This window comes from Solea senegalensis, linkage group LG2 (genome assembly GCF_019176455.1).
Source record: "Solea senegalensis isolate Sse05_10M linkage group LG2, IFAPA_SoseM_1, whole genome shotgun sequence".
In the NCBI taxonomy this organism is placed as follows: domain Eukaryota; kingdom Metazoa; phylum Chordata; class Actinopteri; order Pleuronectiformes; family Soleidae; genus Solea; species Solea senegalensis.
In genome coordinates, this window is record NC_058022.1 from 29,006,373 (window position 1) to 29,028,430 (window position 22,058).

Sequence of the window (22,058 nt, forward strand, 5' to 3'; positions counted from 1 at the left end):
TGTGAGTGAGCTGAGCTCAGGATGAAAACGTGCATCACCTCTCCCTAACTGCAGGCTGCTCTACGGCGCATGCGCACTGCGACTCTCCATCATTTCTAATATCCCAGTGTAGGAGAACCAGCAGAGGCAAGGGAACTAATGGGTAGGCTCTTATTCTTATTTTTCTTTAGGTCAAAAACGCACTGATTCTCGCTTGTTACATTGTTTTAGCACCCAGATGCATTCGCCGAGCTAACTGAATAAGAACGGGACATTTACGGTTCGATTTGACGCAGACACAAACGTTAGTGTCTGAAAAGCGTCTCTCTCTTCTTCTTCTTCTTCGCTCTCTATCGCTCTCTCTCTCTCTCTGCGAACGCAACGGGTTTGCACGGCTCTTAGCTTGCATGCTAAGCTAACTAATGCTAACTCGGCCTGGCCCTGGCCTTCTCTGGCCCCTTTGGCTCGCAACCCCGGCGCGGGCCTATCTGCTTTTTACTTCGACAATTTGAAGTCGGAACTCGGGCTGGGGAACCTCAATGTGCGCGTGCCCTGTTGCGTGTTGCCAATTAAATGCCAAAATGCTATGAGCGTAGCCGAGCTCGCCCTCTAATTCATTTTCGTTACAACAAGCTAGCTGGCTAACTAACTAACGGTAGCTAGACAGCTGACGCTTGGTATGCTAACTCCTTTTGCTAGATGCTGTGTCCAGTGCATCCAGAAGCTCCAGTCAGACAGGACCGATGTCGCTTGTTGACACGATCAGTCCTGACGCGGGGGCCCGTAGACGGCGATGCTTTAACTGTAGGCTGATCCCGGTGGTTAAAGAAACTACCTTTAACGATACACGGTTGTTGCCAAAACGTTAATAAAGCAACACTTGGCACAGTTGTTAGGTAGCCTGGCTAATGTCACCAAGCTAATTAGCCATTACCCTACGCTTAGTTATCTGTGGTAGCTTTACTTCTATGCATGGGCTCGTTGTCATGTTCTCCAGTTTTGGGGGAAAAGTTTTTTTTGTCATCTTCCGAGACACCCCGTGTAAATGTCAACTTTGAAGGCTGCTGCAGGAATAAAATCGCTAATTTACACTCGTAGCTAGCCTGAGCCAAGTCCATGGATTTTGCACAATTTTAATGCCATGTTGAGACTGTGCGCTTCAATCTAGACAGCTATTAAATAAGCAGTAATTAAGTGAATAATGAAGCTGTGGTAACTTGAGAAAAGACCAGGACAACCTGCGTTTGGGTGTTGAGCTGCTTGTAGTCCTGTTTATCATGCTCCACCATAGGGCTTTTCAATCTACCAAAAACGTAGCCTCATTGCTTTATCAATGTCTATAGCAGCTTGCAATGAATTTTGTATGTCATACTTTTGATAATTGATAAAAGCACTATTAGCCTCTAGTTTATGGCTGGTGCAAAATTGTGTTTCTCTGTTTATTAGCAGTCCAGTAGACAAAAAATAAATGTGGCCATTAATAGTCCATTGAATGCACCTGAAATAATGTCTAATTCTTGGTGTAAGCTTCCTATGCGTGTTAGCTAGTTTGTATCACAGGGTTAATATGGGTAGACAAAATTTACTTTTATTTAACCACTCATGCACTCACAACAATACGGCTTTGCACTTTGGCAAATTCAGGGTCAAGACATTTTTCTTGTCTTTTAAGGTCGCATTGAGCTGAGATTATATATAGGTCTGAAAAATGTTTGCCCACTGTTATCGCAGTAGAGAAAAAAACTTCCCCTCAGTACAGGACAAGGTGAAAATATACTACAGTCTATATGTTGTAAACATTTGTTCTGTTCCTCTTTGTCGTTAGTCACTGGGTTATATTTACCAGTTGCTGTATTAACTGTATTGAAAATGTTAGATTAAAAAAGTCAGTCAGGAAAAGAAGATGTACTGAATTGTGACCTGATGTATTTTCATCACAGACAAAATAAATACTGGTCTTGTATCTCCTGTGATCGGTACAATAATAAAGAGCTGTTGTGATGCATTTACTTAACAGCAAAATATACATGATAGATATACAACAGTGGCAACCACATATATAATAATAAGTCATAGAGAAAAAAACTGCCTCCTGACCATGAAGTCAGAATGCACACAAACTATTTAGTCTGATAATATTCTTAAACATTTGTACATACAAATAGAAACCTTCATTTACATAACCTGCCATTCTTAATGCACTGCAAATTCAGTTACTAAACAAACCGTTGGCTGGTGTCTTCTACTTGTCATTTTGATGTGATTTGTTTTTTTCTGTCCAAAACGTTTTCTCTCTCTGACACTGCATTGCCGTACCTCTCCACTGACTGTTTTTATGCCCTTTTCTGCATTACCTTTTTCCCTCTTGTTAAATGCTGCTTGTCTGATGTTTGCACCACAATTGAATCTTTTTCTTCCTTATGTTGGGGAGGAAAGTGCAAAATAATGTGGATTTTCTTGTCACATGTTTTCAATTTTCATCGTTCACCTCATCAAGTAGATTTGATTTACCTTCCCAGGTGCCGAAAAATGCATGACATTCACCCCAGTTTCTGCAGTCTTGTCTTAGATGACAGAAATCAGTGACTCTGTAGTGATGCTGTCAGGCTCCCCTTTGCCCCAACATAGTATGTGATGGATGACAAAATGATGGTGGGAAATTTGCTGTAGGATTAAATTCAAGTCACACTTTTTTATTTATTTTTGAAAATTCTTTTGCACTGCCAGATCAATCACAGGTGTGATGTTACCAGCTCATTTAAAAAAAAATAAAAAAAAATAAAAAATAACCATACAGTATGATCATAGTCTTTGTCAAAGATATTTGAATGCTTTGGCTCACAATTTCTACAGAGGGACAGAATCATGTTCAGTTGTTGTACAGTTCCCTGTTTTCTTTATTTTTGCAGTGATTGCACTCCATCTTGAAATTATTGTACCCCCCTATTTCTCTTATTCCTCAGTGGCACAAAAACAAACTTGTATAGGATCCACAACTGCCCGCTGTCTTCATGAAATGAGTAATCTATCCTTTAAATAATGTCCGTTATCACTGTGCTGGTTTGTATAATGTCCAGCAGTCTTTTTGACCACACTATGTGTTGGGAGTATTACGTTGGAGTAGTGCTGGCCAATATACAGGTTCATCCCTTTTTTTTATTATATGAAAAAACATAATGTGGTGCAGCAAAACTGTTCACTGTTAGAGGGGGACCCTTTTCACTGCTGCACCACACATGTTTTGGGCTTAGCTGAAGAAGTAATTGTGGTATTAATTGCAGGAATGATCAGTTTACCCCACCACCTTAGAAGAATGAATGTCTGAGGCCCCCTTTACACCTGGCATTAGAATGCATTTTCTGTGATCGGATAATGCTTCACCATATGAATTTACACCTGGCATGATCGTGCGTCACCAGCGTCCACATCAAGATCCGATTGCTATCCGATCACAGTTATCCCCCGTGTTACGCCACATCCCCCTCTGTGTGCTGCCGTATCAACAATAACAATATTAGCCGCATGTTAAGTCGCGTCAGAGGAGACTGTGCAGTTTTGTCGCAGCTGTCACGTTATCTGTACTTGGAGCCACCAAATGTGTAAGTGTAAATGCAATGTGTCTCCGCTCCACCCACAACAACTGAGCAGAACGGAGACACATCGCATTTACACTTTTGTTTAATCTGGTCACAATGCATCTGTGACCACCTCCTGAAGTGGTTAGATTATTCAAGCAATACGAGCATACACGCAAACTGTGCCTCTCTCTCGGTGGAACGCTCAATCATGCTCATGCATTAAAAAATACCATGATATAAATTTTTGGTCTTACCACCCAGCACTACTTTAGTGGGTCTGTTGTATTCACTTGAACTGGCTGTAAAACCTATAAATATGCAAGGTTGTATTGTTTTCAACCTGCTCATTGCCACATCAGCCCCAAGTACTGTTCTGTGTCTCACTGGCACATAACAGCAGAATAATCTGCAGTGGAGTGCTGCATGTAAATTGTTTATTTCTGTGCGGCAGATTGTACAGGAACAGGCTGTTCGTTAATCAAGTTTCATATTGGTAGTGACATCATGAAATAAATTGCATTTGAAGATTAGCACAGTTTGAATGACATTTGATGAGTTAGAATGAAAGTAAACTAAATCAGATTTTAATTGTCTCAATCTAACAAAAAGTCCTCAAACCGCAGGTTCACCATTATACAATAATTTCCCATGTTTTATTGATATTAACCTTAAAGGGAACATATGGATTGCATTTGAGGAAAGAAAGTAATTTTACTTTGTGATTTACAGCTCAACATTTACACATAGATTCCGGCAACATTAGACAAATCTTAATCATATTTTTCATTCTTTGCTAAATGGAATGATGATGGGACGATGTTTACTTGTTTCCTTGTTGAGATTAGAAACACGGGATGCATTTTATTTTGGACAGGCAGAAACATGGACCTTTTAAAATGTTTTGGTGTGGACATAGTTTTGGTTAAACATCCTTTGTGTCCTCATGTTGTTAAATTTTTAAGGGTTTGACATTACTATGGCCTCCTCTGTATATGTTTATGAAGACAAAAGAGTAATGTAACCCCTTAATGCAACCATATAAAGCCTAGCATGCCAATAATTTTTTTTAACCCCCTTAAGAAGGTTTTTATGTGTCCACCTCCGCACTTCTACAAATGCAAGAAGGCCAAAAGTGTCATTTTCAAAAAACCATCAGTCTGCACTGAAAGGTTAGCAATTAGAATGTATCGTAAATAATTTGCACAAGGTAATCGATGAGTCATGAGTTGGGGAATGGGGGAGGAAATGTCGAGTGAACTGGTGACATGAACATATTTTACATATTAAACATTTGTGGCGGTTTCTCTGACCCAAAGAAACCATCACACACCTACTCAGATGACGAGGTGCGACAGTTTCCGCTGCGTATTTTCCACATAAACAGGAGACATTTAACTGCTGCTTCATTTTCAGAAATGCTGGTAGTGTCACTGGGTTCAGTATCAGCTGCTCACAGGGCAGTTATGAGTCAGCAGCAGCAGCACTGGCTGCGAAGAAGCTTTTCATGGGGCTTTGTCAGTCACTGACTAAATTCAGCCTGATTTACCTTGGCTGTTCTATCAGAGAGAGAATATTGGTTATAATATTGTTAATCAAAAATCTAAAATGTCTTTATAAGTGATTTTCTGTAAAGATCTAAGGTTTTGGTGTTTGGGGTCAGTTACAGTATTTTGTGTGATCTCTTGACTGAATCTTGGTCTAGGTTCAATTCTGTAAAATAAACATCGCAAGTATTGCCAACAACTGTACTGCAGTCCACTATAAACAAGTAAACATTGCCAGAAGATATCTTCACTGGACATGTTTGTCTGTTCTAAATGTGTTTGGATTTACTGCTGCCTCCCTGATGTAGTGGACTGGCATCAGTTTTTGTGCTCTTACTGACTGATATGAAGCTGAGTTCCTTACAGTTAAGGATGAAGTTGAACATCGTTTTGTGGAACCTGAATCCTGTTAGTTTAAAACCAGTTTGGCAGTTAAAAAACATCTAATTTTAATCCCATAAATAGAACCACGTCTTCATTTTAATAGTGATGCACGTACCAATTAACAGACAACCATGATACTCACTCTAATGGGACTAGTAGTAATTAACTATCAAAGCTAAACCATGGAGACTCATCTGTGTTGAATAAATGTAAGGATATTAATCACACATTTTTACTGTTCTGTGATTTAACACTTCATTTTAGTGCGGCTGCAGAATACACAGAAACAAGTAACAACACATTGAAAGTTACTGCATCTACTACTTTCATCTACTCCATCAGATCATCATGGAATAGCCATTTAATAATATCACTGATGTTTTTACTGAATCTTCAAGTTATCAGTCAGAAAACAGTGGCTTGATTCTGTCAACATGCCCAATTGATGCCCTTTTAATCGTACTTTTAATCAAAGTATTTCCTTCAACATTTCAGTTTTTTCTTTCCATTTCAGAAGGGCAATATAAATAATTGGTTGTAAATGGAAACGCTGCCAGATATTAAATGTTTCTTGTTGTCGATTTTCTTGGAGTCAATTAAATTATGGATTTAAAATCTTGCAAAGAAATTTGATCATCCTAGCTAATTCCTTTTCTCTTCTGCCCTCATAGGAACCATGGGAAAACCAATACCCAACAGCATTTGGGAGTCAATATGTTGAATATATCTTATCTGGCTGACTGAAGGACATAATTGTGGGTGTCAGAAGATAAATGGTAAAAAACTAGTTAGAAAAAGGACGTTCCCGTGTGAACACACACCAATTTCAGACCCTCACCTTTTCAGCTGCTTGGCTCTGAATGTCAAAATGCAGTAATGAAAGTCCATGTGCAATTCAGCACTGTAGCCATGAAGCAGCAAGGGTAGGGTCTGCTGTGAGCTTGCCTCACCCTACCCGACCACCTGCTCATCCACCTCCCCTTCAGCTCCACCTGAGAGTGGAGTCCCACATTGAAGCATAATCCTACTGCCCAAAGCATCTCCTCTACCTTCCCACCACCACCACCGCTTTGGAAGACAAACATGACGTACATTGTGAAGACGCTGGTCTGATATATACCTCTGAGGTGTCGAGTGTAAAACCAGTGGAGCAATGAATGGCGGAAAGGACTGTGAGGCAGGAGATGAGAGGCAGGCCGCCCCTGTCCAGGTCCCCATAGGCTGGCAGCGCAAGGCGGATCTTGGCCGAGGGGTCGTATACATAAGGTAAGAAAAAGTCAACCATAAAAGTCCACCACAGATACAATGCAACTCTGTTCTGACAAAAGTGCAGGACTATATTTGAAAATTGGGCAAAATTTGTACCTGATTTGTTTTTACCTCCACAATGACAATGTTTTTTTAATGGATTCTGGTTTGGGATGTGCCTGGCAAATTCCTTACTCCAGTCACCCCTCATTTATAAAATCCATGCAGAGACTTACCATTAAGTCTCTGAGTGAATTTTGTGTTAAGAGTGGGTCAAAATATCGATTTGGTAATATATTGCCGTCCTTTATCATGCAATACCATAATCAATATCAGTATTTTAATTAACAAGTGAAGGCGCTCTAAAGTAAATGGTCCCTGCCAGTTTCACTCTCTGGGCACCGCTACTTGATGTCTCCTCACGGCGGCACTGCTCCAGTGAATCAGGCAAACTTGGAACAGAAGTTACCTGGCTGAAGAAGAGGGAATTTACAGAGGGATAATGGCAGAGAAAGCTATGTTACCCATCCCACCCCATCCACATTCAATGCATAGTCTTTATGCACTTTGATCTCTATGTTGTTAATACCTGGAGAAATCCATCACTTCTAGGTTTTTATTTTCTTCAGTTGGACAGATACTGTGACATATCTTGCAATATTTGAATGATTGTATTATGATATTATTGGTATTGTGGACCATGTATTGTGTATTGCATCAAGTGGTTCCTTGTGATTCCCACCCCTAATACCTTTAGGGTCCTTTAGACACATTAGCCACATCATCACCACTAGCGTGTGTATTTGCCACAGTCAACTGCTTTAGTTCACTAAAGCAGTTGACTGTTTGGTTTATTTTGGGTTAGGGCTGGGTGATATACTGGTAGTAAGAGTTATACCGGTATATTTTTGAAAAAGATATGTAGTTGAGACAATATTGCCATACCGGTATATTATGTTATTTTTATGTTGCCTTGCAAATGCTATTTAATAAAGCTGACCGCTTCTCTCTGAGCCTACAAGCCTAGTTCAGCTGCTCAATCAAGCCCCTTACATGTATGTACTACGTAGTGTTCTCCCACCCACGCTACGCATCACAACAGACATTTGAACGAAAACGTGGCGGACACGGTGCAAATGAAGAGTGATCAAGAAAAAGAATAATGGGCGCTTGAAATCTTCTGGGGGAATATGGGCACATATAATTCTTCACAAGGTTAAAGTTAATAAACTGCAGCTGTGATCCTGTTCACATTCCTACTTTTAATTTCTGAAATACCCAGATAAACACATACTGTGGATATGCATTTTGTTCTAATGAAATTTGAAAGATTTGGTTACAATTTGCCATACATTTTAGTGGGAATCTAGCTTGTGTGAGTTAGTCACTTTAGATTCTGAATGTCAGCCTAATGTTGTGTTCTGTGTTCAGTCCCAGTGGCTCAGTACTGTCCAGCTTGGAGCAGGTGAAGACCTACCTGCTGACAGATGGAACCTGCAAATGTGGCCTGGAGTGCCCACTCATCCTCCACAAGGTAATTTTCTGTTGGTTCTGTTTCTCTTAACTTGGCTCCAGAATACAACATCACTACATATAATAATTAGTGACCAAAATGCTGTTGTGCAAAAAAACAAAAACAAAAAACAAATACATTTATCTGAGCAGGCATGAACATGTGGCCTTTCTGTATTACAAATCTTAGTCATTGTCCAAGGTTTTTCTTTTAACTGATTTTAATTTATTTTGCAAATATCGCTGAAGTGTTTGTAAAAAAAAATTGATGAGCGTCCAGAGCAGATGTGAAGGTGATGTGCAAAATCACTGAGGCCCTGTTTAGACTCCATAATAACATCCGTTCTGAGAGATTCGATCCCAAATGGGCTGTTCATAACTGGCAATAAGTGTCCTTAAGGTAGGGTGTATTATGTATTTGGCAGTCATGAGGGAAGCAGATAAAGGAAATAATTTAGGGCAAAGTAACATATTTGTGAGTAGGAAATAATTTCCCTCTAGTCAAACCAAGATGAATATACTTCTGGCAGGGCACTGTGTGTTTTTTGCCTTGTTTGTTCTTTAACAGCTTTTTGAGAATTGAAAGGTCACAGTCATGTGGCTGTAAAAATGTTTGTGGTTTTGTCCTAAACAGAGTACGGACACTGTGGTCCACTTCAATTAGTATCAGCTTCAATCAATTCCAGTAGTGACCAAATTTCATTAGGAAAAGTTTTAAAATGTCCTGAGAAAAAGCTCTCAAACCACTTCACCTGCTCAATACTCTTCTTCACTCCCATTTCATGTGCTCAGGATGTATGAAAAAATTCACACTGACCACTTCCATTGATTTCTATGAAGGACCAGTTCACAAACATCAGTGTGCTTTGAAGCACCCACTGTGTCATATTACGTAGTAATCTGACCTATTATCCTTCTTGAAGCTAAAATTGTCTCCACTGTCGGTCAGATCAGACTGTTATCAGGTTGATATCGTCTTGTCTGTAAAAAAAAAAAGTTGGATTCCCTGCTCTATTATTGATGATTTAATAAGCAGTTATAAACCCCCACAAATCCCATATTTTCCTCCTTGAATTTCTATTATTTGACCTTTAATGGCCTACTGACCAACATCAATTTTATATTATGGTTTTTTAATGTTAATTCAATGGCTCCAGTGCTTCAAGACAAAACTACCTGAATCAATTTTTATTTTAAAGCAAATTTTAAATAATCTGGTTCACATTTATTGGGTTCCCCCTCAAATTGTTATGCATACACATTTCATTCTTTTTATCTTGTTTCTTAGGTGTTCAACTTCGACCCAGGTGCAGCAGTCAAGCAAAGGACAGCGGAGGATGTGAAAGCAGATGAAGATGTCACCAAACTCTGCATTCACAAGAGGAAGCTTCTGGCCGTGGCCACATTGCACAAGAGCATGGAGACACACCCACCTCTGACATTGACAAGCCCAGGGGGAGGTATGAGTATATGTAAATACAAATACAATTGTTATAGATGCTGAAGTATAACGACCGTTAGTTCCCTTATCTTAATGTGTTTCAGCTGCAGCTGAATTCCAGAGATCAAGCAATTAAGTAAAGCACTGATATTAGCTTGCTGGTCATTTTATTGGTTTTTCAGCCATTATGACTTTCCTGCCCTGTCTGGAATTTTATCTGGTGTTTTTATTGATTTGTGCTTTGTTTGGCCCTAAGGTACATCATCTGTGGTTTCTGGGCATTCCACAACTCCACGTGCAATAAGGACTAAACCCCATGATGGCCTGTCCAATGCTGTTGGTCCCGACTGCAAAAGTCCTTTCAAGATGATGATGGTAGCTGGACAACAGCAACAGAGGCTGTATCCACCCCAGGAGACGGGTATAACGCAGCAGCCAGAGCTCTACTCTGGGTACCCCAGACCACAAAGGCTGGGCAGTGGGGAGCCAGGCCCCAAATCCCCTTACCGGGCAGGGTATGGCGGCATGCTGAGCCCACAACGCACCAGTGCTAGGCTGTATGGAGATGGTTCAATGTCTCCAAGTGCGGACACTTTGTGCAGCCCTGATGGCTTTTCAAGGACCAATCCTTGTGGTTTTCCAGGAGCCAGCAGTCCTGGCTCAGTCTCAATTCATGCTAATACTAGGACACCTCTTTCCCCACCCGGTGTGATGCTCCATGGCTCCTCTGTGAGCCAGCCATCCTGTGCTATGACAGGGAGGACTAGCACGCCCTTATCCCCAACGGCCACTGCCAAAAGCCCTGTCATGAACATGCCACGGGGCAACTTCCCCCCTAGTATGGAAATGGCCCGTGCAGCATTTCACCATAAAACACAGCCCCCTGTGCATCCAGTGCCCCCCCAATCCATACCAACACCCTGTGCTCTTCAGAAAAGACAGCTGACCTCAGAAAAAGACCCCCTCGGCATCTTGGACCCTATACCCAGCAAACCAGTCATCCAGCCCCTTACTAATGCCCCAAACCCCTCCAACTTCCAGCCTAACATCCACTCTCAGGTACCAATGATGAATGTAAACATACCCCCTCCTGCCATTGTTCCCCTGCCAAGCAACCTACCTTTACCCACCATGAAGCCTGGGCCTGTGGGGCATGGTGGCCATGTTCAGAGGACTCAACAAGGTGGACCGGCTTCTTCCATGTCCCCATCCCCTGTCACTTCCCCTGTCCACATGGCTGTGCCTGTCCTAGGGAGAATGGAGGCTTCCCCTCATCGCTCACGCTCATCCTCCACCTCCTCTGATCATGGGAACTTTGTAATGCCTGCTGGGCACCAGGCCCCATGTGGCAGCACAAAGGTTCCCCCTCGTTCCCCCAGGTCGGCAATGGGATCTCCTAGGCCAGCCATGCCCTCCAGCCCCTCCACCAACAAAACAGACCAACTTCACCAGTACAAAGAGTCCCCGTTGTTGCCTGGCATGGGAAACTCGATTGGTGCCCAGCAGCATGGTAACCCCATGTATTCACCCACATCGTCATCCTCCTCTTCATCTTCTTCTATGGCAGCCCCAAGCGCTTCCCAGAAGGGCCACCCAGGACTACTGGGCATGCCCCTCAACCAGATCCTCAACCAACAGAATGCTGCTTCCTTCCCAGCCAGCAGTCTCTTGTCAGCCGCAGCCAAAGCACAGCTAGCAAATCAAAATAAATTCAGCGCTGCTGGCAACAGCACTGCTGTAATGGCTGGAGGTGGAGTTGGTATGACAGGCATGGGAGCAGGTAGTGGAGGTAATGGTGGGAGTGGTGGCCACCCAGGCTCTATGAGTGCCCCCAGAGGCATTGAGGGACACAGCACTTTAAATCCCATGCTCCCTCCTAACTCCAACATTCTGCTCAACACTCCTGAAGGCCAGAGTGGAAGGGCAGCTCTTCGAGACAAGCTCATGGCCCAGCAGAAGGACCCCATGCGCAAACGGAAACAGTCATCAAGCAGCACTCCTGTAAACCATGACAATAGTAACAACATGGTCTACAACATGCTTAACAAATCAGGCATGGGTGGACCACATATGCCAGGACCCAGTGCACCTGAACAGCTGAGAAAATTGGGCAGACTTGGAAACCTTCCCCCAAACACCTCAATGGCCCAGCTTCTCCAGTCCATGAGCTGCCAGAGCTCTCACAACTTGGGTGGGAACAGCCACCGTCCAGGTCTTAGCCCTGGCCCAGGGCAGGGTCCTCAAGGTGCCGCACAACTGCACTATAACGACTGCATGGGAATTGGCCCCGGTGGCCCTCAGCAGAATCTCCATGTCCAGCAGAGGCTGCAGGGTCCTGGAGATGCCATGCAGCACTGCCAGAACATGGACCCTTCTGGTGGTCATCTGGGCTCACGGTTAGGCCAGTTCCCTGACATGATGGCTCAAATGCAGGCCTCCTCTATGAATAACTGTGGGCCTATGGGGCCAAGCAGTGGACCAGTGGGTTCTGATGGCATGCCATTGGGCCACCCCAACACTAACCCCCCACCTCTATCCCATCCTGGCCCCAATCCCTTACAGCAGAACCTCCATCACAGTATGGGACGGACTAACATGGTGGTGATGCCACATGGAGTTGGTGATGGTGGCTGTACACAGACCATTTCTGATACAGGTAAGATATTAGAACCACAGTACTTCAGGTCCACTGATAAGATTAAAATGTTTTTCTCTGCAGTTTACCTACACAATGTGCACACTGTTAAGTGTTGAGATTTATACATTGAATATTTCCTCTATTCCCCCTTTGTGATCAGACACTATTTCAGTTAAGATGTGGTTTCTACATTTATAAACCAAACTGAAGGATTTAGTTGATAGGCCCTGAACCAAGGTGGTGTGGCTCCTCCAGCATCATTGAGCTAATGAGGAGGCCCTTCATCTTTGGAAGCTAAGCTAATTGTCAGTCAACCAGTGTTTCTCTTTGTTTTATTTGTATGCTAACATGAGTCAATGGTGTAAGAAGATGGAAATGGGATCTGCATTACACTTTAAGGGAAGCAGCCCAGATAGGGCGCTCTTAAGAGCTTCTCCCAGCTAGCTGGTCGCTATAGTAACGATGGCCCCTGAATGGGGACCAGAGTGAAGCCTTTAATGAGGGTTTTATCCTGTGTGTGTTTGAATAACTCTGTAATACAGTGTGTGTGTGCTTCTGTTTGTGGGCATATGAATTACTTTTTGTGTGACTGTAAGTTTGAGTGTCTGCGTATAGACACATTGATGTCTGTGTTTTTTCTGAAAGCACTGAAAAGACCCCATCTTAGTATTTTGCCTGTCCCTGCCTGCTGTGTGACCAGGGAATGCATTTATGTATTCATCATGCATCTGCATGTCCTCATATGGTTTATAGTGGGGATATCACCAAGGCCTGCTGCTGGACACCTGTCCTTATCACCAGGTGCCTTGTATATTCTTAATTTAATTCAAGTCAAATAATTAAAATTCACTTGGTCCCGTGTGGGTCAGGAGGAGTATGACATTTGCTGCCAGTGGCATAGGAAAAGTCAGAAGATGTCATTGGGAACTGTAGTTTCTACATATATATTTTATATATATAACATCAGCTTGTGGGGATATAACCATATTTCGTGCGTATAAAAAAAATAAAGATTGTATTTGTCAATACAGCAAAACATATAGCAAAGTTTTATTGTCCTTGATAAATGAGCCAGAATTCAGTTATGAGAAACACAGGCACCAGGTTTGATCTCACTGTTGTTTTTATGGCTCAAAATTAAATAGCTTCTGTGTTTTTCTACATATATCCAGTGGTTAATCATTTTTGTTGCCATCTACCTTGCTACTGCTAACTTCCATTGCCAGCTTGGCTGGGGTATAGACATGGATGTGTGTTATGTTAATAGGGCTGCAACAATTAATTGATTATTAAATTAATTGGCAACTATTTTTGATAACTGATTCATCAGTTGTTGGGGTTTTTTTATTGAAGGTTTTTTGCCTCCATTTCTCAACACTCTGCCATCTGATTGTTGTCTGTCATAATTTTTAACTAATCAATTAACGGAAAATATCGACCGTTGGTTACAGATTTGTATGTTCATTTCCGGAACTGTACAAAATACAGACTCTCGTAAGCACTTACTCTCCTGATATAAAAGAGAAATGGCAGATGTCATGCTGCTGAGTGTCTCCCTGGATCCTCCAGTCCTTGAAAATAATTTGAATGACATGTTTAGGATCTTAAGAGCTGTGGAGGCTTTGAAAGTGGCCTAGTCAGTGGCTTCTTAGCACTAGCCTCTAACCATCTGTTTCTAGACAGCTAGCAATCTTTAACACCCCCACCACTCTTACCACTAACAAATACTCCAAAGTTCATTGTAACCCCCCCAGACACCCTGCTACCCAGCTGACTGCCCCCCATCCCCCAGCAGACTAAAATCACACCACCCGACCCCTGTAACCCCCCTCATCCACCCACTCAGCTCCCCCAACAAGCTTCCTGGCAGCGGACAGAACCACCAATCATCACTTGGTTCCCATGGCAACCTCCCTTGGCAACAGCCGTCACTATATCATAGCAGTAGAGGAGGATGTGGGGTGGAAGGGGGAGGGGTTGGTCGAGTCATGGCTCTCAGTGTAGAGAGGAGAGGGGAAGAAAGACGAGAGGAGGGGAAAAAATGGAGAACACACACAGCTGCCCTTCAGCTACGTAGCATCCAACCAGCTGCTCCAGTTGCTGCTTGTTCACACACAGTCACACAAAACACAGCATTAAGCCTCTGAGATTTTGTATCTGCTTCGGCTTTATCTCTGCAACGTTGCTGCTGGGCGTTCTCTTTATTCATTGATACATTTTGTTGCCTTGATATATTTTCAGGGTCTACCCTTATGTGTTTTGCACACAAGTCTGTACTACAAATCTGGTAGTGTCTGTCTGTTAGTTCGGGGTGCAAGATATTGTTAGTGTGCAACTTTAAATCCCTGATGGAAAAGTACTTGCTCAGCTTTGCTATTCATTTTCTGGTGGGCACACTAAATCTGAAAAGGTATACATTCCACACTGCTGTGTAGCTCTGAGTAAAGATAAATACACCTTTATTTCAAGTCTATAATGTCTAATTGTATCACATTCATACCCATAGATTAAAATCCAAACAATTATGAAGTGATTTTTTTTTCAATTGAGGAAATTTCTCTCAGAACAGCTGTTTCAAGTCAAACTGATGCAGTGATTTAAATAAAGACAATATATTTCTAAATTGTGCTGTTTCCAATAACATGAGTTTCATACAAAAACTTGTCTCTATGTCTCATTGGTTTTGCAGGAAACCCATCATCCCTTGGCTGTGGTGTTGGCCTGCAACCGCACATTAATGCTGGAGGTCAGATGTATCAGCAGCAGGTCCACCAAGGCATGCAGCAGGGGGTGGCCTCCCATCCAGCTTACCAGGGCCAGCAGCACTTTTCTGACAACCCACCCTACACAGACAGCAGCATGGCCAACGCTGGCTCCATGGCCTACATCTACCAGAACTACCAGGTAGGATTACATGTTCTCTGTAGCATTTTTGATAGTTTCAAACTCAGTTTGCCTAATCTCTTAACCTCTCTGTTATGTCCACAGCCGGGGATTTTGCCACATCCACAGTTTGGGGAGGGGCAACAGCCCCAGGGAGAGGGACTTCCAACAGGTACGTCTGGATCTGACAGAGGCCCAGTTGGAGGCCCAGAGTCGGTGGATGCCATCTACAGAGCTGTAGTGGATGCTGCTAGCAAGGGCATGCACGTTACCATCACCACCACAGTTAGCGGGACAACACAGGCAAGTCCAGTGCCTGCCCTTAGTGCCATGAGTGCCTTCACTGCTTCTATAGGCGAGCCTGTTAACCTTCCCCAAGCAGTTAGTGCAGTCCTGCACGGGCACCAGGAAGGAGAGCAAACCAGACCGAGGCAGGTGAGGCCAGGACGAGGTCAGAAAAACATGGATGCAGGGAAGAGCACTCCAGATGGCCCAGAGGCCCATGACTACTTCCGTTCTCCTGGCCGTGGAACTCCCAGGGCTCAATGGGATGGGGAGACCCAGCATGGGGGAAGTTTTGACACGCACAGCAACAACAGTGCTTGGGGTGGTGAGGAGTTTCTAGAGTGTTCTACCCAAGTTAGGAGTAGTCCCTGCATGGATCGACCCGCCAGCTTGGCTCCTGCCCCACCCTGCCCTACCGAGGGGTCCAACGATCATGGCCTGGCCATGGCCCACGATAAGGTCTTTATCGATGATGCCTATCGCTTCAACAACTGCAGTCGGACTCCTTCTAATTACAAGGAGCGTTTGGAGCAGACTGTCGAACGCTGCGCTCATATCAATGGCTCCACCCCCCACTTCAACACTCGGGGTTACGGAGAAGTCCTGGGTCCCCCACGGCAGGAGCTGACGGGGGACGACCAGTCGCCCAGCTCCTCTACTAGCCTGGAGGGACCCTTGGCCACAGCCAAAGACTACAGCCACTACAACGGCCATTTCAACGGTATGGCGCCCAGTCCCTCGGACACAAAGAGCCTGAGCAGTGAGGAGGACCTGCGGCAGCCAGACTCTCCCTCCTCAGAGCTGCTTCACTACCGGTCCAGGACGTTCAACATGGGGGAGCTGGTCTGGGGTCAGCTTAAGGGCTTCCCTCCCTGGCCTGCCAAGCTGGCCGGGGAAGAACAAGTGCACAGTGCTGCTATGCAGCTGCGGGAGCAGGCGAAGGTGAGTCATCAGTGTGTGACCCCCTGCCTTCATTTTATTTGCCATCTTAATATTTCTGCCTAAATAAGAGTGAGGATTGGCAGCAGATAGGCTCGTAGTATTTGTTGGTACACATTACACAATTGCCAACTTACCATCAAACTGTCTAAATTCATTATTGTTTTACTTTTAGTTGGACTCTCAATCTGCTGTTTAACAGTTTATGAATGTACTCACATGATTTTTATGGTCTCCATCCAGGTCGAGCCAGAGAAGCTCAAAACACTAACTCACGACTTGGAGGCACTTGACAGAGCTGCCAAAAGAGGCCTGAAGTAAGTTAACCACAGCAGCATATTTACATATAGTTTATAATGAACATACTGGAAAAACAACTTCAATCTAATTGAGGTGTTTTCATGGTTTATGTTTTTACTGCACCTGCTAAGCTCTTGGTCTACTTATAGAGTCTTATAATGTGGAGAAAACTAAAGATTGAGACACTTTCCTTGGTTACAATTTTACTGATTGTGTTGGTTGCACCAACCTAAATGAAAATGAGATACATTAATGTTTTTCCAACAGACCGGGGAAACTGAATAATCACTTAGAAGCTGCTATCCACGAGGCCATGAGTGAGCTGGATAAGATGTCAGGCGCAGTGAGTATTTACACCTTATTTAAATGTAAAGAGATTTAGATTAATACATTTACATAAAGACTTACTCTCACTCCACCTACCTGTCCAGCCTTCATTGTAATGTTTCTGTCTGCCTGCCATCAGATCCCGTCGAGGGATCGTCAGGTGAAGCTCCCGAAGCCTAAGAGGAGGAAAATATCCAGATAACAGTGAATGTGTTGGGCCAGGAACGTCCTCAAAGTCTTCAGCGACTTTGTCCGTTCAGCCACGATGCGATCTGAGCTCTCTAACAGGTGCTACACATAGACTTTCAGTGGTACATCATTGTTCCATGATATCAACTTGACTTATTGACCGACCACAGAAGGTGCTGGAAATTCCAATCACCAATACAGTTTTACCGATAACAAGCAAAATGAAAAAAAAAGAAAAATATCGAAAAAAAGTCAAAAATGGTTGCAATTTGTCTACTGCTCAATGAATTAACTATTTTTTTCTAGTATAATATAGTAAAACAAACAAAAAAAGCTACAAGCATTACCTTACATATTTAAGAAAAATAGACAGTCCAAATATTTCTGATACATTTTCAATATGTATATAGATAATCCTGAAATTTCATGCTATTAAGAAATGAATGTAAATATTGTATAATGTCATGTACAAGCGTACCTAATGCACATTTTATCTTTTATTGTACAAAACAAAGCAGAAGTGTACCAATGTCTTGGTTTCTATTCAGAAATGCGGTTGCATATGACCGCATGCATAGGATAAATAAGAATACAGCCTAAAGCTTTTATATGATGAACCGTAAGACGTGCTGTTTTTTTATTTTAATTTTTTATTATTATTATTATTATTATTATTATTATTTTTAAATAAGGAAACAGCAGTGGAACAGGCATAAGTATTTGAGTCCTCCATTATGACAAGTCACTTCACCCCAGTTGTGTTTATTTGTACTGACGAGATAAAACACATGAATGAACTTTTATGAGGAAGTGTTCAGTGTTCCCCCAAGAAATGACCACCTGCCACACAAGTTTTGGTTAAATCTTAACCATGACAGGAAAATCATGACTCAGAGGAAGAACCAGTTTTGTCTGTTTAGCACGTGAATTGGTTGTGGTTTTATCACAACCGCCAGACAAACGAAAAGTTGGTTACCTGTAGTTTTAAGAAGGAAAAATCCACCCTTACGCACTTTCATGTTACATGTTATTTTGTGTTGCTTAAGTTTCAGGAGTTTTGCAAGAAATGTTTTAGTGTGAATTAGGTCTGCAATTAATTATTTCCCTAATTGATTAATCTCTCGATTAATTTAATCATGCTCTCAAATGTCTTGTTTTGTCTATAAACCAAAATTATTCAGTTATAATGATGTCATTATATGGCACAAAGAAACCAGAAAATACTCACATTTAAGAGGCTGATTATTAACCCTTCTGTGAGTAATCCTGTCGTTGCCGACAAGATCTGGCATGTGTACTACTCATGACCATTTATATTAATTTAGAAAATTCTAAAACTATGGACTGGTGACCTGTCAGCTGAGATTAGCACAGTACCTTGGGCGACCCTCATGTAGAGATTAAAGCGGTAGAAGATGGATTGAATAATTGCCAGGTATCGAAAGTGAAAGTTATTTTGGGAAAAGGGGCAGAAGCACTCTCTCATTGAACATGTTTTGACAATACTACAGCCATAAAATCAAAATGATCCCAGTTCACGGCCCGATTGTAATGATTGTCATACGGTTAAATAATAAAAAAATATTATTAAAATAAACCCACTCCTAATCTATTAATTGATTGTCAAAATACTTTGATAATTTGTTTCAGCGTGAGTCGGAAGTGAGTCAATTGTTTTAGATCTTCCGGAATCATTTTTCTCACAGCACAAATTTGCTGTTGCATGGTCACTGCTCATTTTCCGAAACATGTGCAGTGAAAATGACCGCTACTACTCAAAGATGTGAAGTAAAAAAGCCTCCTCTCTGTGACAGAATGAGACACAAAACATTTGACATTTCAAAATGTGCTGATTCTCTGACTTAAAAGAGCACTGTTCTGGCTTTAGTGAAGTTTAAAATTGTGCAGACTATAGTGAAAAACTCATTATCTACATTAATCATGTAACTGTGTTATTGCAATAAATAAGCAGTCAGTTGATTGGCATGATATTTATCTCTAATTAATCTTAATAATTAATCAATATACTGATTGCAGCTTCTCTCTTGAGAGGATTTTCATTTGATCAGTTGTAAAGTGATTAAATAGGATTTCATTGCCGTGTAGGAAGGAAATCATGATATTTGAGGGCCTTGTTCTTGGTATTCCAATGGTGCATCGTAAACATTGAATTAAATCAGTACAATAATCTGCGAGATGGTCAAAATAATCACCAGTTGCAGTGACAAATGTAGACATTTTATCATTGTTCCATGTCAGCAAAAAATGCTTCTAAATAAGACCAGAATGTTTGAGGTCATTAATAATAAATGGAGCTGGAAGTATGTATCTTTTGGTTAACTAAAGAAGTAAAACTCCTCAAATGCAACACAAAATCTCCACAAAATGTGCATTTGGGTGGATTTTTTTCATCACCTCCAACCATGAATCACAGGCGGCATCAATAAATTGTCTTATTTGGTCTTTGTGATTATGTTCTAGAACTCATTTGTACAGTGATTTGTTTTAGGTTCATGACTGTAGTCATTTTCGACACGACTCTAGCTTTAGGTAGAGTATCCAACCTCAGAGGCAAAGGTTAGATTATCATGAAAAGAACACTAACTTGTTTTTCAAGAGCAGTGAAAGTATTTCTCGCATTTAGGGGCCTTGCGTGAGAGTGTGTGTGTGTGTGTGTGTGTGTTTTTTTCATTTCTTTCTATCTTTTTGTTATTGATGTAAATTATTTATGTACAGTATTCCATATTTATTTTAAGCTTTACAAATATGCTAGATGGCAATAATACTACCAAGAGTTGAGAACTCAAGCCTTATATGTGTATATGTATGTTTGTTTTTTTTAACAAGTGAGAAGCTCATGTATTCACAGTCCATTACAAAGGTCATGTTCCCTTTTATTTAAAAAAGTGAGTATTGCCGATAACTCCTCTTTTTTTATTTACAGTGAGGCTTTTTAAGTTGCTTGTTTTTTGTTACAGATTGTCTTTTTTTTTCTTTTTTGTCGAAGACCGTAAATATTTATGAAAATGCATGTCTGAAAGGGCAGACGTTGTCCATGTTGGTAATAAATGCAGTTGTAAAACTATGAACGTTTCAAGACGAAAACAGAGAATCGGAAATTTGACGTACTGTGATGCACGGAATTGGGGACTGTGGAAGAACTTGTGTACGCACACACACACACACACACACACACACACACACACACACACACACAGACACAGGTGCTCCTCCAGATCAAAATCAACTAACAACCTAAAACACTATGTTTTATCAAGTGCAATATACCAATCAATGACAAAGAACAACTGTTTAGAAACTTGTGCACACTCAAAAAAAACTGGGACTGAAGTTTTTGTCTGCCTTCAAAAAAATTAATCTGACCTCACCCGAGAGCCATGGAGTAGTGATTTGTTTGCAGCTTTACATTTAAACACATATACAACCAGTTAAAAATAATGTATTTAATTTGTACTGAGGTACTCCACTCTTAACAATTTCTGAATTTCTGACACATCAAACCTCCAAAATAAAGTTCCTCTGAAATGCCATGACATGAAAATGCATTTATGTTGAAGACCAGATGAACAAATGACTTTTGATCATGGTATAAATCTAATTCTCCTACTTTTAACACTATTGTTCATTTTTGTCCTCTCAAGAAATGCTCAGAATCAGTCAAAAATATTAATTACAGCCAAGTTAACATGTTTGTTCGTGTGATGTCACTCTTTAGAACCTTAAAGTTATATGTACTGTATTTTCTGGTGAGATTTCTCACATAGTTCAAAACATATCGGACTTTATTTATGATGTGCACACTGAAAAACTCCCAAGGCATTTTGAAAAAAATCTGACATCATTTGCTAAATTTAAAAAAAAGTGGGCTTTGACAAAATTTTTAAGATACTAAATTTGTGAAGAGGGAACATCTTGTTATGAAAGCCATCCTTTTTTTCAAAATGTCCTTTTTTCCAGTGTTCACCCTTTTGAGAACCTTTTAGTTTTTACTGTATTCCGTGGCGAGAAAATCTTCCGTTCCTTTTCGGAATGTGACGTTCGGTGTCGAACATGTGAGCTCTTTCAGTAAAGTCCATTCTGCCTTTTTCCCCTCCCATATTTTTCTCTTTGTGCAATGACATGCAGGAACCCCGTCTCTTGTTGGGAACCCATGTGTTTTGGATCTGTAATATCAGTTTCACGTTATTTGTGGTCAAGAGTTCAAACCCTTTTTTTGTGTTCGGGTCAGTCTGTGCAGTCTATTTTTTTCCTCTTCATGCCAGTGATTGTGTGTGTGCTGAGTTGTGTGTGTGATATTTTTTTTATTTTTTATTTTTCCTGCTGGTGAACTATGTTTTGAATCTCTGCTCTCTTTTCCACCCTTCCCTTGTCAGTATTTTATTTTTTCAACTTGTAATTAAGTATATATTTTGTCACTAATATATACTTTTCAAAAAAAAAATAGACTTGCGTGAAGTATGATGTGCACTTGATTGCTCTTGTTCATTTTCCTTTTTTTTGCATTAATGTGGGCTAGGGATAGTTTTGTCAGAGTCCATTATTTTGAGATTGTTTGGACTTTTTTTAATGGTTTGATGTAAGCAGCATTTTTTTTTGTAAATATTGTGAAACATTACAGGTCATGCAGTGATGTAACATTTTGAACAATGTTGCACAGATGTTTAAGATATTAAAAACATGTTCACTCTTACTTGTACGTGTATTGTAGTCTGTTTCCTTTAGGTTCCTCTTTGTTATAGGGGTTCATTGTGAGTCATGACTGAAGTGTGGCGCGAGATCATTTAAAAAGG

General features: G+C 41.4%; 1 protein-coding gene across 1 annotated transcript; it reads left to right on the forward strand.

Moving 5' to 3' along the window:
* Positions 1 to 75: 75 nt before the first annotated feature.
* Positions 76 to 21,958, forward strand: LOC122765368 (methyl-CpG-binding domain protein 5-like). Its single transcript, XM_044019595.1, has 10 exons — positions 76 to 142; positions 6,157 to 6,751; positions 8,165 to 8,267; positions 9,534 to 9,705; positions 9,943 to 12,342; positions 15,014 to 15,228; positions 15,313 to 16,434; positions 16,675 to 16,748; positions 16,999 to 17,074; positions 17,198 to 21,958. The coding sequence occupies exons 2-10, from the start codon at positions 6,639 to 6,641 to the stop codon at positions 17,258 to 17,260; spliced, it is 4,338 nt and encodes a 1,445-aa protein (XP_043875530.1). The 5' UTR covers positions 76 to 142; positions 6,157 to 6,638; the 3' UTR covers positions 17,261 to 21,958.
* The last annotated feature ends 100 nt before the right edge of the window (positions 21,959 to 22,058 follow it).